Raw genomic sequence first — 21,734 nt, 5'->3', positions numbered from 1 at the left:
AGCACTTCAGACACTGAATCCAGCAACTGCTTCCAAAAATATCCAAGCAAACAGATATAAACCACTACTAAGGAAAACTATTTGTAAAAAAAAAAAAATATTTATTTGGTGCAGTGTTCACATGCAAGATAATTGCATTTCAGTACCAAAAGAGAAAACAAGACTAGTAGAGTCATTTCATTCAAGAGATTTATCCTTCTTAACAAAAGTGACTTGGTATGGCTTTTTGATCCTCTGTACTACGATTATAAATTATTTTCAAAATCCTACTTGAGGTGGCACTGATATTAATTACGTTTTGCTAAAAACATACATGCAGATACATAAGGAGAGCGCTAAGGAATTAAAAGCCAAATTTAATAAATGAGGTAGTTCATCTGGTTACACAGAAACACAGATTTGTGTTTCTTTGTATAAAACATCCAGCCTCTGTACGTGTGTCTGCAATCAGAGGTCTATCATTTGCAACACAGCCTTACTGAAAAACTTTGCGCTTTGCCTTTCACAGCAGGGAGAGTTCAAGAGCCGACCTCGATGTGCGCAGCCAGGGACCTCGCCATCGGACACTTAACTTGCCCGCTTCCTGCGGCAGCTCCGGAGCATCCCTCTCTGTAGCCTACCTCTAGAGTGATGGCATGTCTTGCCCTTTTCGGGTTCAGAGCAGCTTAAGCCAGAACAGCACTTTTAATTACTTGAGACAGTCAGACTGGTCTCACTTCAATCAATCTGACTTGGATGATGGCTGTGTCAAGATCCTGAGGATTTTTAACTACCTGAATATACAATATTTTTTTTCTGTGCCTCTACCGTAGTGCATGAAAACTTCTCTTCATATGTACCAAAAAACATTCATTTCTTTTTAAATTGCCAACCAGCAGCTCAGAGATTCAGTGTTCACATTACTTAACATTTAATTTAAAACACTACTAAACCAACTGTCTCAGCATCCTGCTACGAAAATCTTAAATTAAATTGTGATTAAAATTGTCATTATAAGCCTGTACCTGATTACCAAGTGAAAGTTACTCAACTAAAGAGAGACATTTCAGCAAGCAGTTGACAGAACAACTTTCTGCCAGGCACCACAACAAGAAGAAAGGTGCTTATTGTGATAATCCTTCACTGATTAAGGTCAGTCACTGTAGCCAGCACAGAACCGAGTGTGCAATCCTTCATGTTATTTTTAAAGAGAAAATTCAAAGAGGAAAAAAAAAAAATCATTTGCAAAGTGAATAAATATCCCAGGCACCCATGGCTTCATTTATTCTTGTTCTCAGAAACGTCGATCAGCAAGAAGGACAGACAGCATTGTCATCTGTTTGCCTGTTTAAAAAAACAAAATAAAAACCAAAGGTTCAAGTTCTGCTGACAGGCTGACAGACTATCTTATCAATTACCTGGATGCTTCTCAACAGAATAGCTTCATTAGCAGACAAGTGACATTTATTTTTTTAAATAAAATCAAGTTTCAGATTTTGGACATTTAAAATTATTAAAAACACCCAAATATTTTACCTGCATATTTTTATAAATCCAATCTGTAAACACAGTCACATTCCCATACACTCCAGGTCTATTGCGACTAGCACAGCCAGTTCCCCAGCTGGTATCTCCAACCAGCCACCACACGGAGTTTTTGTTAGTTACTAGTGGACCTCCACTGTCACCCTGCACAAAATACAAGCATATTATTAGTGACCTGGCCACCAGGAAAGACACAATCCATTTCACTTCAGGAATATAGGCTAAGTTTCAAAAAAAGCTAACCACCGTTTTAAGGCAATCACTAAACCAAAATGCGATGGCAATTACAGTATTAAATGATGACTGCTTGCAATAGGGATGAAAATTGTTTGCCCAAACCACTAAATGAGATATGCATTATTGACTCTTGTTCACAGGCATGATGCCATGATCATGAAGAGCATTCCTTCACTTTCAAGTGCCAGTTAACAAAACATCCTTGAAGCATTAAAAAGGACTGCCTCACCCTCTCTGGGTATTTAGCGAGAACTCGGGCACTGGAAGCCATTCAGAAGATGAAACAAAAGCTCTCGCTTTTGAAGGGATGCACCACAAAAGGAACTAGAAGCCCAGCCAAAATGTTACTCATCTTTTTATTTTCTTTTTGCATAGGATCTGTTTGTAATTAATGATTTTAAAAGCCTACTAGTAAGACCATAAAAATAATCAGATCATTATTAGGTGTTAATTAAGAATAATTACCTGACAGGAATCAATTCCTCCTGCTAGATATCCAGCACAGATCATTGTAGGCAAAATCATGCCATTATAGATATAGACAGAATTACACCTAGAATGTTCTATTAAGGGCACCATAGCATAATTCAAGTTATTCGAAGTTTTACCTAAAATTGAAACATACACAAAAACACACAGAGACAAAATTAGAACAAGCATCCTATTACGTTGCTATTACAAATCCCAGCAGCTAGCACTGTTCAAGATGAAATAAACTTACTAGAAACATCGGGATGGACACTTAAGATGTACGGTCCATCGCACAGAAACAACTGTGACATTAAAACTCCCTTCCAAGACGTCAGTGAGTTACCCTGCTTTACTCTCAGTGTACTGTAAAGCAAGAGAACATGGCACCTATCTCCCTACTCCAGCCCCAAATCAACTGTGTTATCCACAGGCCTCTTAAAAGCACATGAAGTCTGCAAGAGGCAAAGAGGACCTCCCCACAGTTTCATGGTCCAGCACAAGCTGCCAGCAATTGCCCTATCCAGGGTCCAGCTTCCCCAGCACCCCCCTCCCCGCCCAGGACCTTCTCACACTGAAAGAAACCTTTCCTCCCTTTCCTTTTCACTTACAAATTTACTTGCAACGTGTTCTTCTAGCTTGAGGGGGTGGAAAGGACAGCCTCCTGCCCTTTCCCATGTCCACAGAGGACTGGCTTGGCATAGAGCTACCCTTGTTACAGGAGAGGTGGCCCTGCTAGCAGGGGCACAGAATTGTTTCCTCTGAATATTTCTGCCCCCCAGTACTGATTTGAGGCTCCTTTGCAGTCTGCTGAATGCAACACATCACAGCTTGCTTTGAGACAGAATGCCCTGTGTAAATATTAGGGACTGTAAAATGGGTGAAAAAATAGCATATCAACAAATCTGGCTCAAACTGCCCAATCAGCCCATGCAAAGGTTATTTGTAGACTGAAGAGGAGTGGTTTATGCAGAAGCCCAAAATATTCCAGAGCCACTCTTTACCTCCTTGGTACTCTGCTCCCCAGCCAGATATCCAGCACTGCTGATCAGGCTGGAACATCATTCCTGGATTAGGCAGACAGACTGGCCGTACAGTATCTACAAAACAAACACAGTAACATCTGTAATCCCAGATGTCCAGACATAATTCAAAATAAATGCATATGAAATACCTAGGTATGACCACCACTTAAATACATACACGCCATGCATTTTCTCTCAACTTTACACACTTGCAGATAAGCAACACTGTGCGATGCAGGCAGCAGCAGAAAGCTTACCAGCTGCCCTTTCCAGATGGCTACCTAATCTTCACCTCAGAATGAGGAACAAGCATAGTTAATGGTACTAGCTCATCGGGCTAACTAGAACAATTAACACCAGCTCCTCAGATCAGTAGAGGACAAAGAAAAACTTCTGACAACTAACTCGCCACATTCTCTTTGCAAAACCCTGCTGAAAATAATCACAATGCAAGCAGGATTCAATGCCTATATACAAGAAGTGTGAAACAAAAACCCAGTAAAAAGACAACCTCCCTGCTCTCAGCAGCAGAAGAGCCCCTCCAGGTTACTTCTAGTAGCTTTAAACTGATGCACTGAAATATAAAGGACCTGTACACAAAAAGCACTTCTAGTTTAAATAATGGTTTGTCCTCTGTTTTTTACTGCTTCCTTACAAACAACCTACATCTACTTTTAAGAAAGCAACTTCTTGTAACGTTTGGGTTTGGGGTTGTGGGGGTTTTTTTTCCAGTTGTTATTTGATGTAACTTGGTTTAGGGTTTAGTCAGCCACTCCACCACTACATCCTGAGTCCGCACATATAGGAGTGGCAATACTTCAGCACCACACAGCATTCTCGGCTAAAAGTACATTATTGAGATGAGCCCAAACTCCCTTACCATGTACTAGATTTAAACAAATCCTACTTAGAAAATCAGAGGATGTGCCCTCTCCCTCTATCCTGTCTCTAAGGTGTCTCTACCCACATTTTGTGTTCTTCCCATAAGTACCTACAAGGATTTCTTGATAAAGTTCAGAAGTTTTAGAAGACGTGCTCATTGCCATTGGATTTTTGCCTTAAGAAGAGCAGAATACATACCAGTAAAACTCAGTGGTGTCTCTAACTTCATAAGGGCAACATCATTGTCTTTAGAATCTGTATCATAATCTGGATGGGAAATTATCTGTTGCACTCTGTACCCATTTCTTAAGAGCATCTCATCCTGATTCAGAATCCCAGCATAAACCCTCCAGCTGTACGGGTCAGAAAATCGTCTATAGAAAAAAGAAAGGTTAGAAGGTTTGCTCCTCTGGTAACGAGTCACAGATTATTACCTTCAAAAAATTATCTTCAGAAATGTTAGTCAAATGCATGCACGACCAAGAATGTGCATGCATTTGACTACCATTTCTGAAGAACAAGGTAAACAAATTGCAAGACATCTAACTTTGGGAAAGCTTCACTCTAATTTCATAAATATATCCAAAAAAATCTTTGAAATGGGTTAAGTATCACTGTCTATCCCCTTAGTCACTCAACACAGCAAATTATAGTCTGAGACTGCAACACTGAAGTCTATTGATTTCCATGGCTGAGGGATCAAGCAGTTATTTTCGAGGTCTCACATGTCAGTGGTATCACTCGCATGTACTATCCAAAGCATGCACGGGCAGCAGAAGCCAGAATTAGTAAAAACATGATCTAGTGAAGGAATTTCACTATCTTGAAAATGCCAGGGGTATTCTTGTTTGGTTTTGGGGTTTGGTGGGGTTTTTTTAAATGTTAAGCATTCTCATTAGGATGTAATTTAAGTAGTTTCTTGCACTTCAGCACAGTTTCCAAATGCTCAGTAGAAAACTTCCCACAAGTGTTAAAACTCCCTCCTTGAGAACTGCCAAGGCAGTAGTGCTTGTAAGTCATCCCCCCTCCAAAACAAAACAAAAAAAACCACCCGAAGACAAAACCACAAAAAAAACCCCAAACAAACAAACAAAAAAAACCAAACCACAAACCACCCACACGACTGAAAACCAGTTTTGTGCCAGCTACAGCTTGGTTGCCATTCCTAAAGCTTTTGCATACTACCGAGCTGAAATCAGAAAACAAAGGAGGGATAAGATCATCACATAAAAATAAACACTTGCATTCCTTTCTCAAGGTTAAGGACAAATCTATTTTTCCTTGGCTTAGCCTCAAAATGTGGTGCAGCCAACTAACCATTAAAATGTTTTTGCTTAGTGGGTTTTCCCTCCAACAAAAGCAGACACCTTTTAAACATATTCTGCCACTGTACACAACGTACCACAACACTCTCAACTCTCCTTTATAGGTTAAAAATGTACAAAGCACCAGCTATTTTTCTTGTTGATGCCTATATAAAGCGCTCCTTGGATAGGTATAAATCTACATTTAATAATGACTTGGGCTTTACTAACCCGTGGCATGAAGATACGAGGAAATAAATGGTACAGGCATCTTCAAATTGATCATATCTACAGTTGTGTGATATTTGAGCACTTGGGTTTGGGGTTTTTTTTCTTTTTTTCCTTTTCTTTGTTTTTCCTCACAGTGTAATTCAACATCTTCATGAAAACATTGCACTGTTGGGCATTATGTTTGGTGCCTTGAGTTTACCTCTGGAGTTGTGTAGGTATCTGTGCCCAGCACCACCATTCAATTTAATCTCCACCTTTAACAAGTAAAATAAGATTTTCTTCCTGTAGAAGGCAGACAGATGATCTGCAGCCAGTCTCCTCCAGAACAAATTTTCCCTTAACACTTGAAAACCATACTGCTACATAAACAAAATACTGCACATAACATGTGCATTCAAGGCAGGGGGAGGAATGGTATTTAATTCAGTTTTAAAGCAGAAAGTTGGGAGACTTAAGTAAATTTGTGCGTTTCAGCCTGAAGCAAGAAAAACTGCCACTCGAGAGGTGAACAAGACTCACCCTTCCACGCAGTGTGCCGCCGTCACTATCCACTGGCGGGTGATGATGGAGCCCCCGCAGATGTGGGTGCCTTGCACGTGGAGGCTGACCTGCCACGGCCACTGCCCCAGCACCGCCCCGCTGCCACCCACGATTCTGTTCATAATGTTCACGCTTTTAGTGGACATGCCGCACTCTAAGGAGTCAGTTACACACACACAGGCATTAGTTAAAGAGGGAGCTGGTCTGGAAGATGGCTTCTGCAGCTCAGGCTTCATGAGCAGAGGGGAGCGCAGACCACGTCTGACCTCTGCACTGCTGCCGTTCGATACACCGCAGCTCCGGCCCCTGCCCTGGACACCGAGACCCCAAGCGTCCCATAGCCTAGATCCCATTCCCATTGCAAACGTCAAGATGAGTATTTGGTAGCTGCTGCCCTCGGTACACCACAAACCATAAACTGGTGGTTCATGACACCTTTGACTATGGTATTCAAGCATCTCTGGCGAGCCGGACAGACACACATCTTTGGGCCATGGAACAAAACAGACAACAGCCAGGAGTCGCTTCATGGCCATCAAGAACACCCTGCCCACCCAATGGCCGTGTGTTTGAGAGCAGATGAACCACAAACATCCCACCACGGCTGCCAGGCGAGGGCTGCAGAGCTTCACCGCAGGCAAGTCATTTAAAGGAACTGGTGGCAGCAAAGACAAAAGCAACTGGGGATCCAACAACCTCCTTGTCTCCTCTCCCACCCTGCTCCTTAAACTGCACTGTTTGAAACTTGGGAACCGGAGTTAAATCATCTGCCCATCAAACAAGGGCAATTATTTCTGCAGATTCAAAAGGATTTCCTGGCCAGAGCATTTCAAAGCATGAACAAGCAGAAGTTTGAGAAACAAAGTCACTTACCTATGCAGCGCAGAGAAACCACATTTCCTGATGCACAGGAATCACTGCAATAGAAATAAAAAAAACCAGACGGGATTTTAGGCACACAGTGAAGCAAGTGGTAGGCAAAGTTCACCTTCCATCTGCTTCCTACCCTTTCCAGCTTTGTGCCCTGCCTTCACCCTCATCTTCCTGCTGAGGGTTCCCTCCTTTCTTCAATCTCTCCAGCTACCCTACCAGCAACCACCTGGCCTGTGCCATTTCTTGCATTCACCAAAACTGCCATGTGGAAGACTGCACTTGCCAGTACAAAAGGTTTGTAAGCCTATTGAGGAGCAGGATGAAGAACAGCATGAGAAAATGTTAGGCTGATTTATGAAGTAGTTGTAGAAGAACCTAAAAAAGGGAGCCATGGGAACTTAGCAGGCACAGCAGTCTACAGGTTTAGAAACTAGACACTTCAGAGTTGTTTAATGAGAATAAAAAAATGATACTTTCCACAGTGAAAGACGTATTTTGCATGCTGTGTGTTCATGTGACTGAAAAAAAAAAAAAGCTGTACCAGCTGCTGTGAATGTGTTACAGCTGGTAGCTATTGTCACCATAGAGAAACTTCTCCTGATGGTCAAAGACCCTTAGAAAAGTATCTTTGACATGGCAACCTTCTAGACAGCACGGAGAGAACGGGGTGGGACATCGCTTTTAAAAGAGCAGAGGAAGGATGGAAAAATGACAGCTGTGTTTTTAAATAGAAGGGAGAGCAGTTGCTGCAACCAGGCTAAAAAAAAAGTCTTTTCCTCTCTAACAATCCCCATTGAAAGATGTGTTGCATTACATTACAGGCAGAAGGTACACCTCTTACAACAGTGAGGAAGACCCCTGATAAAAGGAATAAAGTTTGTATAAATAAAGATACCTGCTATACAGCTTTTTGTACAAGTCTGTATTCCCAGCACTTGTGTTCACCTTCATGTAGCTTTTAAAGCTGACTTCAGCTGCTACTCCTCGACTATAGTAATACGTATCTCTGCAAAACAGAAAGTCCATTATGAAACCCAGTAGTTTCAGTTTTCAAACAAGTAACAATAAACTGTGCCAAGCTAGAGCTTCTGACATGAACAACACTAAAAACATAATTTTTTTTTTATTTTTTTTTTTAATTAAACTCAGAACCCTGGTGGTATAGTACAGTGCCAGAGACACAGATTCTTTAAACATTTGTCAAGTTCCATTTCCCATCAGTTACTAGATTAAAATAATATTTTTATCTAATATGCATGCACAGTAGGAATCTTCAGCCTCATGAAACAGGGCAAGATGAAGAGATGCCTTCGCTGGTACATTTACACAGCATAGCAAAGTTCAGGTCCAATAAGTCATGACAGCCATTTTTCTGTGGGGCAACAAGAGGGGTAGCAAGTGCTGCTGTTCTGCCAGGCTTTCTACCTGACGACCAGCTCTGTGTAGTTGCTGCTGGGCTGTCTTACTGGAGTTGGAACTACTAGGGTCATTACTGGTTCAGAGACCTGAATCCAGAACACCACGATATAGCATGGGAACACAGAAGTTCTGCCTGCCTGAGCAATAAATTCACTCCATTACTCCACGCACAACAGAAGACAGTATTTGCCAACTGTATCAAAGAGAGGCAACATCAAGTATTTCAACCGCAGAAGAATTTAAGCTACGGCATTACGTGGAGAGAACGTGAGCAGCACTCAGGGCCACAAATGTTTATTGCAATCTTCCACATGAGCTGGAGTTACTTGTGTCCTCAGAAGACCAAGGCTTGCCGTATAATACTGGTGATGACAGATTAAGTCAGACTGGATGTTATTGAGCAATTAAGATGATCTGAAGCGAGCTCTGGAACATGGTTTTCAGTGAATGTATTGGATACAAGTGACCCCACTGAGTAAATACCGCAGGCGTGCCAGACCCTGTTACTTGTTGGAGCAACATTTCGTTTTTATTCTCTAACAGCTACCACCCTTAAAATCAAACCCACCTGGGTTCACAAGAACTAGATTGCCAACTGCTTTTTGTTTCAGGTATGCATTCTCAAAAACAGCAAGAGGGAAATTTTAACCTTTCTGTGTATGTGCAAGTGTATGACGAAGGTTAGACTTACACACTGTAGCCCATGTCTTTACACGCAATCTTCCCATAATCATCATTCCAGTCATCTTGACAAACAGGATACCAGGATTTGCTGACAGGTGAATAAACTTCCAGGATAAAGTTTGGTCCAAAAAGTCTAACTGCCAGAAAAGGAAGAAGGGGAAAAAAAAAAAAAGAAACCAAGAACACCACACGCTATATTACTGCTCTTTCTCTACTTAAAAGTATTGTTACCGATAATATTTGTCTGTATGTGTAAACTGGTGTTAATTTAATGCTGCCTTCTACTCAAATTCTGAGTAAATATCAAGTAGACAGGAATATCACAATGTCTTAATTCTTTTGCGTAAGGCAATTTAAAGGAGCTACCAGTTTAAAAATGCAAGTACACAAGATAGCGTTCATCTTTTCAGCTTTTATGCTCAATATTCTCTTTAACATTCTACCACTGAGAAAGATTGCAATAGCCAATCTTTTCTTATCTTTTATCTATACAAACATATATTTCTTAATATATCATATATTGTGTATAAAGAAAATATCATCTATTGTAATACATTTTATTTTATATCTTAATACACCAAATTTCCTCAGAGAAGCCCTTGTAGAGCAAGAGTGTAACAAGGAGCAATAAGCGCTGACATTCCATGCCCCATTATGTATTTATTTGTACAGGAATTTAATATAAAATAGTTCAAACAAAAGAATAGATTGAACAAGCTTCTCCAAAAACCCATTATACAACCAAATGGAGAGGAACAGCTTTAGGGCATATGCCAGTACATGCTAACCCTGCATGAAGCATGTGCAGAATAAAAGTTCCCAGAGAGAGAATAAGAGCACAGATTTCCCAGGGTGGCACTGGCACAACACAGGTGTTAGAAAGCAGATCCCATGCCTTTAGAATGGACAAATCAGTGATGTTTCCACCTTCAGCTCTGCACTACAGCTTCCCTTGGCAACTTTTCAACTGGAAACGCTGATCAGACCAGGCTTTCTCACGCAAAGGAGTTATGAAGTAGTTGAAGCATTATTGGGAGAACAAGGAATGCAAAATATGCGGAAAAAGACAAGCCTGACTGAAGACCACCAAATTTATGTTATCACCTGAAGTTCTACTAAGAAGTCAATGATGACTGTTCATTCCAGAGACAATGTTACATTCAGTTTTGCACAAAGCCTGTTCAAATTAAAAGGTAATATTTTAAAAATTGATTCAAAGTTAAGCCAGCTCAAACCCCGGAGTCAGTCATTTTGTTTCAGCTTTCCAATCAGACTGAAAACAAACTGACTATCAAGGTACAGGCTTCAAAGCGCTCAAACATCCTAAACCATTTTAGAGATGTAACTCTACATATAGGTAGAGTTTTATGCTAGCCTTTAGAGATAGAGGCTAAAGCAGCTCTATTTTAACTTAGGCAAGCTTTGGACAAGGCAATCGGCTCAAAAAACTCCTGCAGTTGGCTGAAGGTCCCCCCACTTCACTGCCGGCACTCACCACACCGGGTTTCATCCTCCCCGTTGGGGCAGTGGCCCACTCCATCACACCACTGCGAGGGCGGCATGCACACTCCTGAAGTTCCACACTCTATCAAGGAGCCGAGACAACGATTCTCTACTGCGGGGAGAGAGCAACACAGGCATTAAGTTCTGAACATCAGCTTAGCTACTGCCAACTCTCATCTTAAGGAGTATTCCACTTTGATAGAGCAAAACATCAGAAAGAGCTCTTAAACTCAAAGATGGGAGGAGACCTACCCTGACACAACAGATGTATTGCTCTGTCCTTTACATCACTTGTCAGATTAAGTCACTGATGCAGCTGATTGGATTTTGTCCACTGCCTCCCCCAATAAGTAAGCACCATTAAGTTGTCTAAAAGGAGTCAGCTTTACACTGACAAAGCGTAAGACTTATAAACACAAAAGGAGGAAGAAAGCAATTACTCCAATTACATTCTTTTGCTTTCGCTGCCATTTAAAACAAGATTACATTCACCCTGTGTAAATCAAAGTGAGTAAAAAAAAAAAAAAACAACCTTAAGAACACAAAGTGTCATCCTAATAGTTTTAAATGAACCCCTTTCTCTCTCCCTTCCATTTCTTGCACAGAACAGAAAGCAGAGGCTCCTAAAACCACAGCAAATTGTTTTTTAGTTTCCTCTCAAAAGTGGCTTTAATTGAAAGGGAAATTAAGATAGCACAAGGCAAACCTCACCTAAGCCAAACAGAATTGCTCTAGCCCAGCTTCAGAGCTCAGTCACCCCGGTTGGGGATGACTTCCAAGGCAAACGGATGACTTCCAAGGCAAACATATCATCTGTGGTATGGCTTACAGTGGTGAGACACAGGCTGGGCTCACACAACATTAACACAATTTCAAAGCAAAAGCCTCACAGAAACAAATAAATGGATGTGAATTACTTCTGCTCCAAGAGAGATCCCATTTTACCAAAATAAAACATATCTTGACCATTCACACTCTTGCAGTTAAGGTATACAAATTTACTTCAATCTCCATCCTTCACTTGAAATTAAGTATAGTTCAAATCTGGAACAGGGTTCCATTTCAGAGAGGATGCACAGCAGTGACTTCCCAAATGAAATGCACCACAGAACGTGTTGGCCATCCACAGTCAGGTGCCAGCTATCCATCAGTGCAAAAGCCCTTGCAGGAGGTCAAACTACTCTTTACTAACAGCTATGGTGCTGTGCAGTTGTCCTGCACCAGCTTTTGCCAGATAGATTGGAGCTTTCTAGAGAATAAGCCACTGCAGAAGAGTCAAAAAGCTGATGACATCACTTACATCAAAAACGTATTTACTTGATGAAGGGAAAGGAAAGTGACAGCAGCACTGTTCATTAAAAAGAAAAGTAAAAAAAATAAAAACACAAACAAAACTGAGCCATTAGGAAGCAATATTAGTTCATCTCTCGGGAGGCAAACAACAAAGACTTTCCTGTCCTCAATTCAGCATAAAATGGAAGATAAGAAGGTATATTTCTAACTTTAAAAGTTTAATATTACCTTTTATTTCAGAATTAAAAAAAAAAAAAAATTCTTACCAAAATACCAGATGAAGAAAGCAGCAATTGCACAACAAATGACAAGTAAAATGGATAATATAATGACTATGGTTTTCTTTATACCTGAAATGAAAGCAAGGAGAAAAAGAGAAATTAGGTTCACAGATAAGGTAATTTCCAGGCACCAACACTATCTACTTCCTTGACATTAAAACCAGACATTTTTTGCCAGACAGACTTTCCTCCATTCCACCACCCTTCCTCCAAATTGCCCAGGTTCCTGTCCAGTTACACTGGCATCCCAGCCAGCTATTACTTCTTCATCCATGGGGAGGTGGCTCCTTCAATACAGGAGTTGGAAGATCCCTTTTATTTGTTGTCTTACTTTGGAAGACCTTAAGTCTAAAATTGGAAGAAATCCCTACAAAACTTACTTGATCCACATGTTGTCCTGGATGAACGTGCTACTGGCCTCGTTGACTGATGGGTAGCAACCCTTGGGACATAGCTTGGCACTGACGGAGCATTTGTTGAGAAGTACTGTGGATACGGGTTAGCACCTCCTGGCTGCCTAGCAGAATAGACGTTTTCTGACTGAAAGCCATGATTTTCATAGTATGGCGGTGGACCCTAAATAATAAAGTTGAGGGGATGGAAATAGGAGAACATGAAAAACAAGAGGCAAGACTGCAATTAGGACAAAATAAGTTTCAGATGTCATTTACATTCAGAACCCTACTAAGTAATTCTGCCAATGCAGAAATGCATCATGCATGCATACACATGCTAGTGACTCCAATTTACACAGAGAAAGAGACTTACAGTACATGCCTAATACCTTGCACTTTGAATAATAAAAATAACAGAGTGAGGCTGGAAGGACTATGAAGAGATCAGTTTCTTGATCCAAAGTAACTCAGCCTAAGAAGGATTATTGAGCCCAATCCTCCAGCTGGCCACACAAACCATTGCACTGGAACATCTGACAGGGTAGAAATTAGCAGCAAGGATGGTTTTAGGCAGTACCATCATCGAAAGAAATGCTGACAAGTAACAGCCTTTGTGCGTGCAGCTGTCCAGGTCTCGGATAAACGCTTACTGCCCCATTTTGTTCTATGATAACACCAGGTATACCTAAGCTATTTCTGAAACACCCTGGCCTACAACAGGTTGTGGAATATTTATCCTGGAAGAGCTTTAAAAACTAGTTAGAAGCCATTCCATTCTATCCCTCCAAAATAAGCTTTAAAAGCATAAATATCTCCCAGGAGTATCTGAGCACTTGAAATGCTAGTTAAGTCAAGCCTCTTACACCTGCCTCACAGTATGTTTTTCCCTTTTTGCAGAAAAGAAAACACAACAAATACTCCACATTTTAAAACACTTGTTAACCAGGACATCATTCAATAGGCTGTTACTTGTAAAGAAATAAAAACCTCATAAAAAAAAAAAAATCAGAGAGGAATATTTTGAATATTTTGTTTACTTACTACGGTAGAGGTCATCTTTCCTTTGTCAGCAGTACAAAAACAATACAAGTGTTTGGAAGTAAAGCATGAACCTATATTAAAACAAAAACAAAATGAAACAGAAAACAATCACAACCAGAAGCTTTGTCCACCTTTCTTGTCAGTTTTTTCCTTTGGAAAAACGCCAATCTGGGGGAAAAAAAAATACGGAAGTATTTCAAGAGAGAATACAAATTAAGGTGCAGCATGAAATCGGATCTCAATAGCCTCTCAATACAACCTTAAGGATTATACAGTGGCAACTATTCATTAACACGAGCGCCACACAAACCGAGAAGATTAAGTTAGTGCTCACTCTCGCTGACAGAATGGGAGTTAAAGAATATCCTGGCAACAACCCACACGGTGTCAGTACCAAGTTCAGGTCCTCCTGCCTCTCTCAACGCTTACTCATGTATCGCTCTGAGGTTTATGACACAGAAACGAGAACATGAACAAAGCATCAGGAAACACAAATTCAACTAACTCATTTGATAACGCCACAGCTAGCAGCCCCACAAGTCACATCTTTTTCACTCTTCCGCGTTGCAAACAGTTTTCTTGGTTGTGTGTTGTAGCCACCACACCAAAACCAGGGAGAGAAGCATGGCAAGGAAACACTATGCCACACCAATACCAAAGTTTCTCAAATAGAGTAAAAGAGAGGAGCTACGTACAATGTTTCAAGCATATAGCAGTTTATTTTAAAGTTAAACATTAACTTTAAGTAAAACTACGGATTAGCAAAGACACATACAAAATGTTTGCTGCCGCAGTTCCAGAATAGGCAGTTATACGCCTCCACAAGCAATCATTTTAATAAATAATTTAATGTATTGAGTCCTCTCATAATGCTACTCTACATGAAAAAATGCCTAGCAAGTGCCTCAGTCATGCACTGAGAAATACCTTTCTCCAGAACAACTTGCAGAGCAGTACCCCAACACACAGGCACACCCCATGACCCCTGTCGAAAGCCACAACTATAAAGAGCAGTTGCATTAAGACACAGCATAATTCAGCCTGAAGTATGAGGTTATGTTTTAGAACCTGTACCAAGGTGTCATCCCACCCAAAACTGAACTGCAAATGTCTTTGAAGCAGATTTCAACAGCACCTGGGCACCTCGAGCATGCCAATACTTCCTGACAGTTTAGGAAGGCTGATTCTGGTATTTGCTTATTAGCGCTAGCGAAAAAAAGTAAATAATGCACTGTTGAACCCTTATTTGCATGGCAGACAGCTGAAAAACAAGTCTTACTCCTACTTACAGTAAGTCCATCAGATTGGTGACTAAGGCTTCACAACTTCTGCCTTATGTCGCATCCATTCTTACCCAGCTCTTCACAGCAGAGTCGGGAAGTGTAGCTCTGCCCAGACTTAAAGGACAAGTAACAAGTCACAGGAAGATACTTTTGTTCCTCGTTCTCTGAAAAGTAGGGGGGAAAAAGGATTAGGAAGTTTAGTGATAGCAGACAGAAGAATACTAGGTGGTGATTCTGAGGTAAGCCAACAGGTACTGTGACCAAAGAAAAACCCAAATATTTTTTACATTACCATTTGAAAGGCTTTGCAAATTGGAAGATGACAGTCTTCCTCACTCTTGTGGGGGTTTGGTTGGTTGGTTGGTTTTGCCTTTTTTTTTTTTTTAAGGAACTGAGAAAAAAAAAATCTCTGTTCTTAACTGGCTTTCAACCATCACTCCCAATTTAGTCTTTGTTAATCTATTTCCCATCCAGATTCTGATTAATAACAATTTTCTGTTATCACACCACCAAACACAGGGAAGTCATAGGTACATACAGATTTCCATGGTATTGCACATACACATTCACCAGTGTATTAAAAACAGATTAAACCAGAACCACCGGGCTCCCATTAGTTTGCAAACATTTAAGGCAAAAATTTATGTGTAGCATCCAATAATGATACAATCTACTTTTCTTAAATAAGCATCACTGACACACTTCAAAATGTTTTACAAATACATCAAGGGTACTGCAACAACTTCACAGATAAGGAAGCTGGGTCACGGAGAAACAAGTGACCTGTCAAACACTCTGCATCCCAACAGTTATAGAGCTAGAAGATACTGGTCCGGCTTATCTCACTCCAATACTTTGGCCCCTAACTCACCTCACACATCAGACAGGTTTAAATAGATCCCACTTAAAAGTAGAGTAGGTGCAGAAGAGTTTAGTGGGAATGCACAACTATCCTTCCCTCCCATTGCCAGTCATTCCTCCTGATGCCTGCCGAGCTATAATGGCACTTTACTGGGTACATCTGGAGAAACAAACCTCAAGAGTCCTTTAAAGTGAGCTGGTTGAGTTAAAGGGTACAGAGATCCCCAGGCAAGGAAACAGGGATGGAGCTCACCCCCACAGCAGGCTTGAACGTGTAAGAGACAGGGCCCAGGGAGCCACAGCCTTGCAGGTCAGCTTGCTAACAGCTTCTAGCTTTGGAAAAAGTATACCCAAATAATGAAAGGACCCATCACTCATATGCAGTCAAGCCCTTGAATTTCAAAACCTTCAGCGTACTCCAGTATGGATGGAGCAGAACCAGCTTTTGGACCTCCAGCAACACAGAAGATCCAAGATCGAGTGTGCTTCTGTTTCACAACTCTGAAAGCAAAGAAATAATGCTACTGTTTCTAATGACAGGCAATAATAAGAGTAGAAAATGCATAGCCATCACCGACATAGCATACCGATCAATACAGTGAAACGTACTGCCTCACAGCTTGCAACTATTACTTGAAATACCTTAGCTGCTTCTTACATATGCCTTAGGAGTGTTATAATTAAAGTTCTGTCGCGAGTCATTAAGATTTAAAAAATACATCATTTTTTCCAATAAAAGTTGTCAGAATAAAAAAATTGAAAATATTAGATTAATTCAAAACAAATTTAATCCAATAGCTTTTTTAGTTTTTCTACAGATTTCTGCAAATCAATTCTTTATATTTAAGCAAAAGTTGCAGTGGAGTTGGTCTGTACTTCATTTGATAACATAGTACTTAACTGAATATAGACTTCCTAGACTATCTTCCTAGTCCTCCAAAGGCTTGTCCTCCTCCCTACCGCAGTGACAGCCACGCTCTCCCTGGACAGGAAAAGCACCAAGCATGGAGTCGTGCTGCTCAGCTGAAAGTGGTCCTCACCGCCCCATCCTCCTAAGCCCCTCACCTCCCTACTGTTGGGCAAAGATGAGCCTCCGCTTTTGCCTCCTTACAGCAGCAGGTCATGACTCCTTTATACTGCGTGTGTCCTTCGCTAGTCAGGAGGTAACATCCCACAAAGGCAACAGAAAGAATGAAAGGCAAAGAAACCCTAAAGATTGAACAACAACTTTGTTAATGAAACCAGACTTGCTGGCTTTTACCCTAGTTCTCCATGCAAGAAATAATAATGGTACTTCCTTAGTACACACCATGTTGTAATTGCTAATTAAGAGCAGTACCATGCTTTGGAGGCGTAGAGTTCCACAAGTACCACTAGCTATATTACTTTCCACAAGCTTTTATATAGAGATCACTGCATGTTGTTTCCATGTCTAGACGCCTAAGTCAATAGGATGCAATAATTACCTTCAGATATACTAATATAACACTGTGAATTCAACTTGGCCAACGAAGCCAGAGTTATATAGGCAACAGTATGCTTCCTGCATTTACGTATTACTTCAATACATGTTTTGTGCTATTTCCTGAAATAGAAACATCATTAACTGTTTGCTAAGCTCTATGACAGGTATTAACAACTGAAAAAACAATAGCAACAAAAAACCCAAAGTAGTTCTTCACAGTTAGACCTATGTAAAAGCAACTGCACGCAAACAAGGAAGAAGGGAGAGGACAGAAGAGTTAAAAGCCAAATGCATGAAGTCAAGTTCAGCTTCTAAAAGGAGGAAGCATAAAAGCATCCAAACACTCTACATGAACACTAACACAGTGACACATGGAAAACATTACCAGTTCCCTTTATCCAGATAAAGAAATACAGTACATGCAAATGAACAAACTGCCAAAACTCATTAAGATAGCCAAGGAGTAATTCCAGTGCAAAGCTCAATCTTAAAAAAGGGCAAGGCAACATATTATGGCTTTTGTTGATGATGCTAGAAAGGAAGTATGCTTTCATTTTTTTTTATTCCCAACTGTTTTATGACCACCTAGAAGTTTCAGTAGAGTAACCTTAAACACAATATAAGCATGATACGAAGGTAGGGAGGAGGGGCAATAAAAAACATAAGAAGAGAGAAAACAAGCAAAGAGGTGATTCCAGATTCATTTGCATGATCCTTTCACACAGTGGGAGACTCCTGCTTCTGCTATCTGGACAAGAGAAGAGAAACATGGTAAAGATTCCTGTTTAACAGGCAGCACTAAAAAATTATCATGACTTGCAAATGAAGTATAGAAAGGTTAAAAAAAAAAATCCAGTTATGTATGAAAAAGGAAAGGAACTAAATAAGAATTTTCATCTCATTTCATTAAGATTGCCTTGATACTTCTTCAGGAAGTAGTACTAAATATTTTTATTGTGACAATTAAAAAAAGTGAATGCAATTTACTCCACAGGGTAAAATTTATCCTCTCGAAGAGCTCAAAGACAAATTGACAAGCAAATGAATGTCTCAAAAGTCATCAGTATCAGGTTCTTCCAATGTCCTGGCCTTTCAGCTAACCTTCTCAATAGAGGTAAGCTCTAATCGGTGTGCCTATGCAGCAACATTACACATCTTGCAGAGAACTATACGAAACTATGTAAATATTTATATGAAATGTTGCCGCAACAAATAGTACCTCGACATTCTTAGATCTCCTAAGAAATAGCTTTGAAGCTATTCTAGATTAGCTCCTAAAATATCATTAAACTGTAGAACTATTTATCAACTGGTGTCAAAAACCAGTACCTCTTGATAAGCACTACCAGCAACTCAAATAAAGTCCACAACAGTATTCCCAAGGCCAGCAAACTAAGATTTATACTACTTCCACATGCAAAAAAAAAGGCATTCAAAAGCTCTGAGCATAGCAGTCTCATTTTAAACAGTTATAGGATGCTGTATTCATACTACGAATAATCACCTTATTTGTCTTCTCTGAAAACAGTTGTTACCATGAAACTCAGCCTGTCACACGTACATCACATGCCTTTGTTAGAACGGTGGGGTGGGAAAGGAGGCTGAAAAGCTGTGGCCTAGCTGAGTGGATGACGAGTGGCAGAAGACCCTACAAAAAAAATCTATTTCTGAAACAGAAAGGACCAAGAGCCCAGAAGAACCAGATTTATTGGTGTGGTAGAAGATGGACTTATTGGCCAGGCAACAACTGCAGAGGCAGCCATTGCCCACAGCACCCACCAACTCATGTGCACAGATCCCAGCATTGCTAGAGGAGGCAGCAACAGCCAGCCTGGCATTTGGATGCTTTCTTCCCCTACACTACATTCCCAGTTCCGCCTCTGCCCTTCTCCTTCCATGGCAGAAGCAAATAACCTCACCTTCTGGCAGTAAAATCCAAGTCTGTCTACAGCACTGAAAGTCTCCGGGAAGGAAAAAAAGCTCTCAAGAATACTTGTTTACCATATTCGAGTTGCAAATGAATATTGTATGAATACAGTACCAGAAGGTACCCACTCCACAGAAAAAAATAAAGCCTAGAAATGTTAACAAATTAGACTTATTTAGGTATTTGTCCAGGTCAGCTGTTTTCCACCTGTGAACTACAGATCCTGAGGAGCCGTAAACAACTTCCAAGGGGTCTATGGCAGATAAGAAAGAAAAGCAAGCCTGCTGGCGGAAGGTTTGAATTCATTCCACAGGTAGGCTCGTATTGCCAGAGACAGGTTTAGGGATCCACCCATGTATCAAAGACATAGGAGAAGTACTGATGTAGTAGCACAGACACAGCTGAGCTACCGTCACGGTACTGGAACTACTCAGTGTGGACTGACCCTTGCCTGACACGGGAGGAAGAGCCTGTATCACCAGGAACAGCAACTCCAAGAGAAATATTTTGACCAGCATCCTAGAATACTGTTTCGCTTTGGTTTTCCATCAACATCCAGTAACATAGTTTCAACTTATTTCCATTTTCAGGCTAGACTACCATGATAGATTTGCCCTAGGTTGCCATTCCTATGTCCCAGTATAATTTTTAACAGTTTAAGAACCAAAGGAAAAAGGAAAAAAAGTTAAGTCCTACTTTGACATCAAATACTATCTTAGTCCACCTTCGGCTTTACATTTACGTTGATACCCGTAGGCAACAGCCCCAACTGCAATCATTTCCTCGTTTCATTGATCTGTGCCACAGGCAACGTCCACCTCTTCCCCTGCCTAACGCTGCCTTAGTTGATGCAAATCATCTTTCATAGGTGAAGCTGCTTCCTTTGGCTCTTTCTAAAGCACTAAAGGCAGTAGTGTCACTTTACACAGGGCAAACAGGGATACTTAGGACAAAGGCAACAATGTGAGAATGGTCCCTTAAATTCACTGACACCCACCCACCCAGAAACCCGAGGTGAAATTCAAGGTCCAAGGGAAGCTGTGATCATCAGTAAAGCCACCTGAGGGGAGGTGCAGAGTGGGGTGGATTTCAGCATTCAAAGCTTTGGCCCAGAAGTTTCAATGATATGGCTCCTGTGGGAAGGCACTCTTATCAACAAAGTCACTCTTCCAAAATTACTTGCGACAACTTTAACCAGAAATCAGCGCTTTTGCAAGAAGCCAAGGCAGTGGCGACATTAAAACACAACAAAGAGGCCCCAGAACTAGATGCTATTCTAGTTTATTCTCCATATGAGCGACTACTTGCTCCGTGACCTTGGAAAAAGCTGCCCGATCCCTCAGCCTCTCGTCTCCCTTCACCACAACGGCAAGAAACGGACAACCTCGAGAAGGACGAGGTTCCGTACCTCGCCGGATCGCGTTATTCACTTTTCACAACACCCGTCCCGCTCTCCGTGCTCGTTCAGCTCCCGTCCGTGCCCGACCCACCGCCCCGCGGGGAAGCGCAACTTTTTCCCACTGCACCTACCAGCAGAGAAACCGGCTGCGGAAAAGGGGGCAACCGGGTGAAGGGGAGGGAAACACGGCTGGAAGGGCCGAGCTTACGTCCGGGGGCCCTGCCCCCGCGGGACGGGGGATTTTCAGATGTCTCCGGGCTCCCTCCGCGCCCCCCCCCGAAGCAAAGCCAAAGTTCCTTAATTAAAAGCCAATAACCGCAGGCGCAACTCGAGGCAGCCGAGACGGTGTGTGTGTGTGTCCCCGGGGCGACGGCACCCTCCGGCCCTCGGGAGCCGCCCGGCCCTGAGGTGGCTCCGCTCTGCCTCGGAGGAGAGCCCGTGAGGGGAGAAGGGGCCGAGCCGGGCGGCGGGGAACGCCGCGCTCACCTGGGGCTGCCCCCGCCGGAGCGGAGCGGAACGGAGCCGGGACGGGACGCGCGGAGCCGGCAGCAGCCGCTGGGGCCGGGGAGGAGTTTCCCGGCGGGGGGGTGGGGAGCGGCGGGGAAGGGGCAGGTGCCGCCAGGTGGATGCGTCGCCCGGCCCCTTCCTCCCGCCGCCGGCGGGGAGGAGGCCGCTGCCCGCCGCCCGCCGCCCGCCTCGCTCCCCCCCGCCGCCGCCGCCGCCGCCGCCGCCGCAGGGCCCGGGGGGCCCGGCCGTGCAACCCCTCCTGCCCGGTGGGGGCCGGCAGCGGCCCCCCGTCAGGCAGCGGCTCCCCTCTGCCCCTTCCCCCAGCCCTCCTCCTCCTCCCAGGGACATTTGCAAAACAAACAAGCCGGAGGGAAGCAAAGGGAGCCCGGGGGCGAGGAGGAGGCGGCGGTGCCTCCCGGTGGGAGCCCCCCCGGTCCCCGGGGACGGAGGTGCAGGCGGCTCCCCCGGGCGGACCTCTGCCGGGTTTTGGGGGGTTTGCTGTTGTAGCCTAAGCGTTCCGTGGTGAGGGGCCCGGGCCCGTTTCGGACTTAGGCATCGGTCTTTAGTCGTCTGCGTTTCAGGGTGTTGTATG

The 21,734-nt window shown here is 42.5% G+C and overlaps 1 protein-coding gene across 1 annotated transcript; it reads right to left on the bottom strand.

Moving 5' to 3' along the window:
- Nucleotides 1–86: 86 nt before the first annotated feature.
- Nucleotides 87–21,215, bottom strand: TMPRSS2 (transmembrane serine protease 2). The gene is made up of 15 exons (XM_069785074.1): nucleotides 21,122–21,215; nucleotides 14,990–15,147; nucleotides 13,701–13,771; nucleotides 12,645–12,840; nucleotides 12,250–12,333; nucleotides 10,683–10,802; nucleotides 9,195–9,324; nucleotides 7,980–8,090; nucleotides 7,085–7,128; nucleotides 6,191–6,365; nucleotides 4,335–4,510; nucleotides 3,234–3,329; nucleotides 2,227–2,369; nucleotides 1,516–1,668; nucleotides 87–1,323 (listed from the first exon to the last, which is right to left on the bottom strand). The coding sequence occupies exons 3-15, from the start codon at nucleotides 13,713–13,715 to the stop codon at nucleotides 1,312–1,314; spliced, it is 1,455 nt and encodes a 484-aa protein (XP_069641175.1). The 5' UTR covers nucleotides 13,716–13,771; nucleotides 14,990–15,147; nucleotides 21,122–21,215; the 3' UTR covers nucleotides 87–1,311.
- Nucleotides 21,216–21,734: the final 519 nt, after the last annotated feature.

This window comes from Haliaeetus albicilla, chromosome 6, assembly GCF_947461875.1.
Source record: "Haliaeetus albicilla chromosome 6, bHalAlb1.1, whole genome shotgun sequence".
Lineage (NCBI taxonomy): Eukaryota > Metazoa > Chordata > Aves > Accipitriformes > Accipitridae > Haliaeetus > Haliaeetus albicilla.
The sequence above is the reverse complement of the archived record's forward strand: the minus strand, read 5'-3'. Positions and strand labels throughout refer to the sequence as shown.

Excerpts from the sequence above, each read along its gene's own strand:
- TMPRSS2 (XM_069785074.1), bottom strand. Across the intron at positions 10,803-12,249 it reads TTTCTTCATCTGGTATTTTG|TAGAGAATCGTTGTCTCGGC; the intron begins GTAAGAATTTTT and ends CTCTCCCCGCAG. Across the intron at positions 9,325-10,682 it reads GGAGGATGAAACCCGGTGTG|TTAGACTTTTTGGACCAAAC; the intron begins GTGAGTGCCGGC and ends CTTTTCTGGCAG.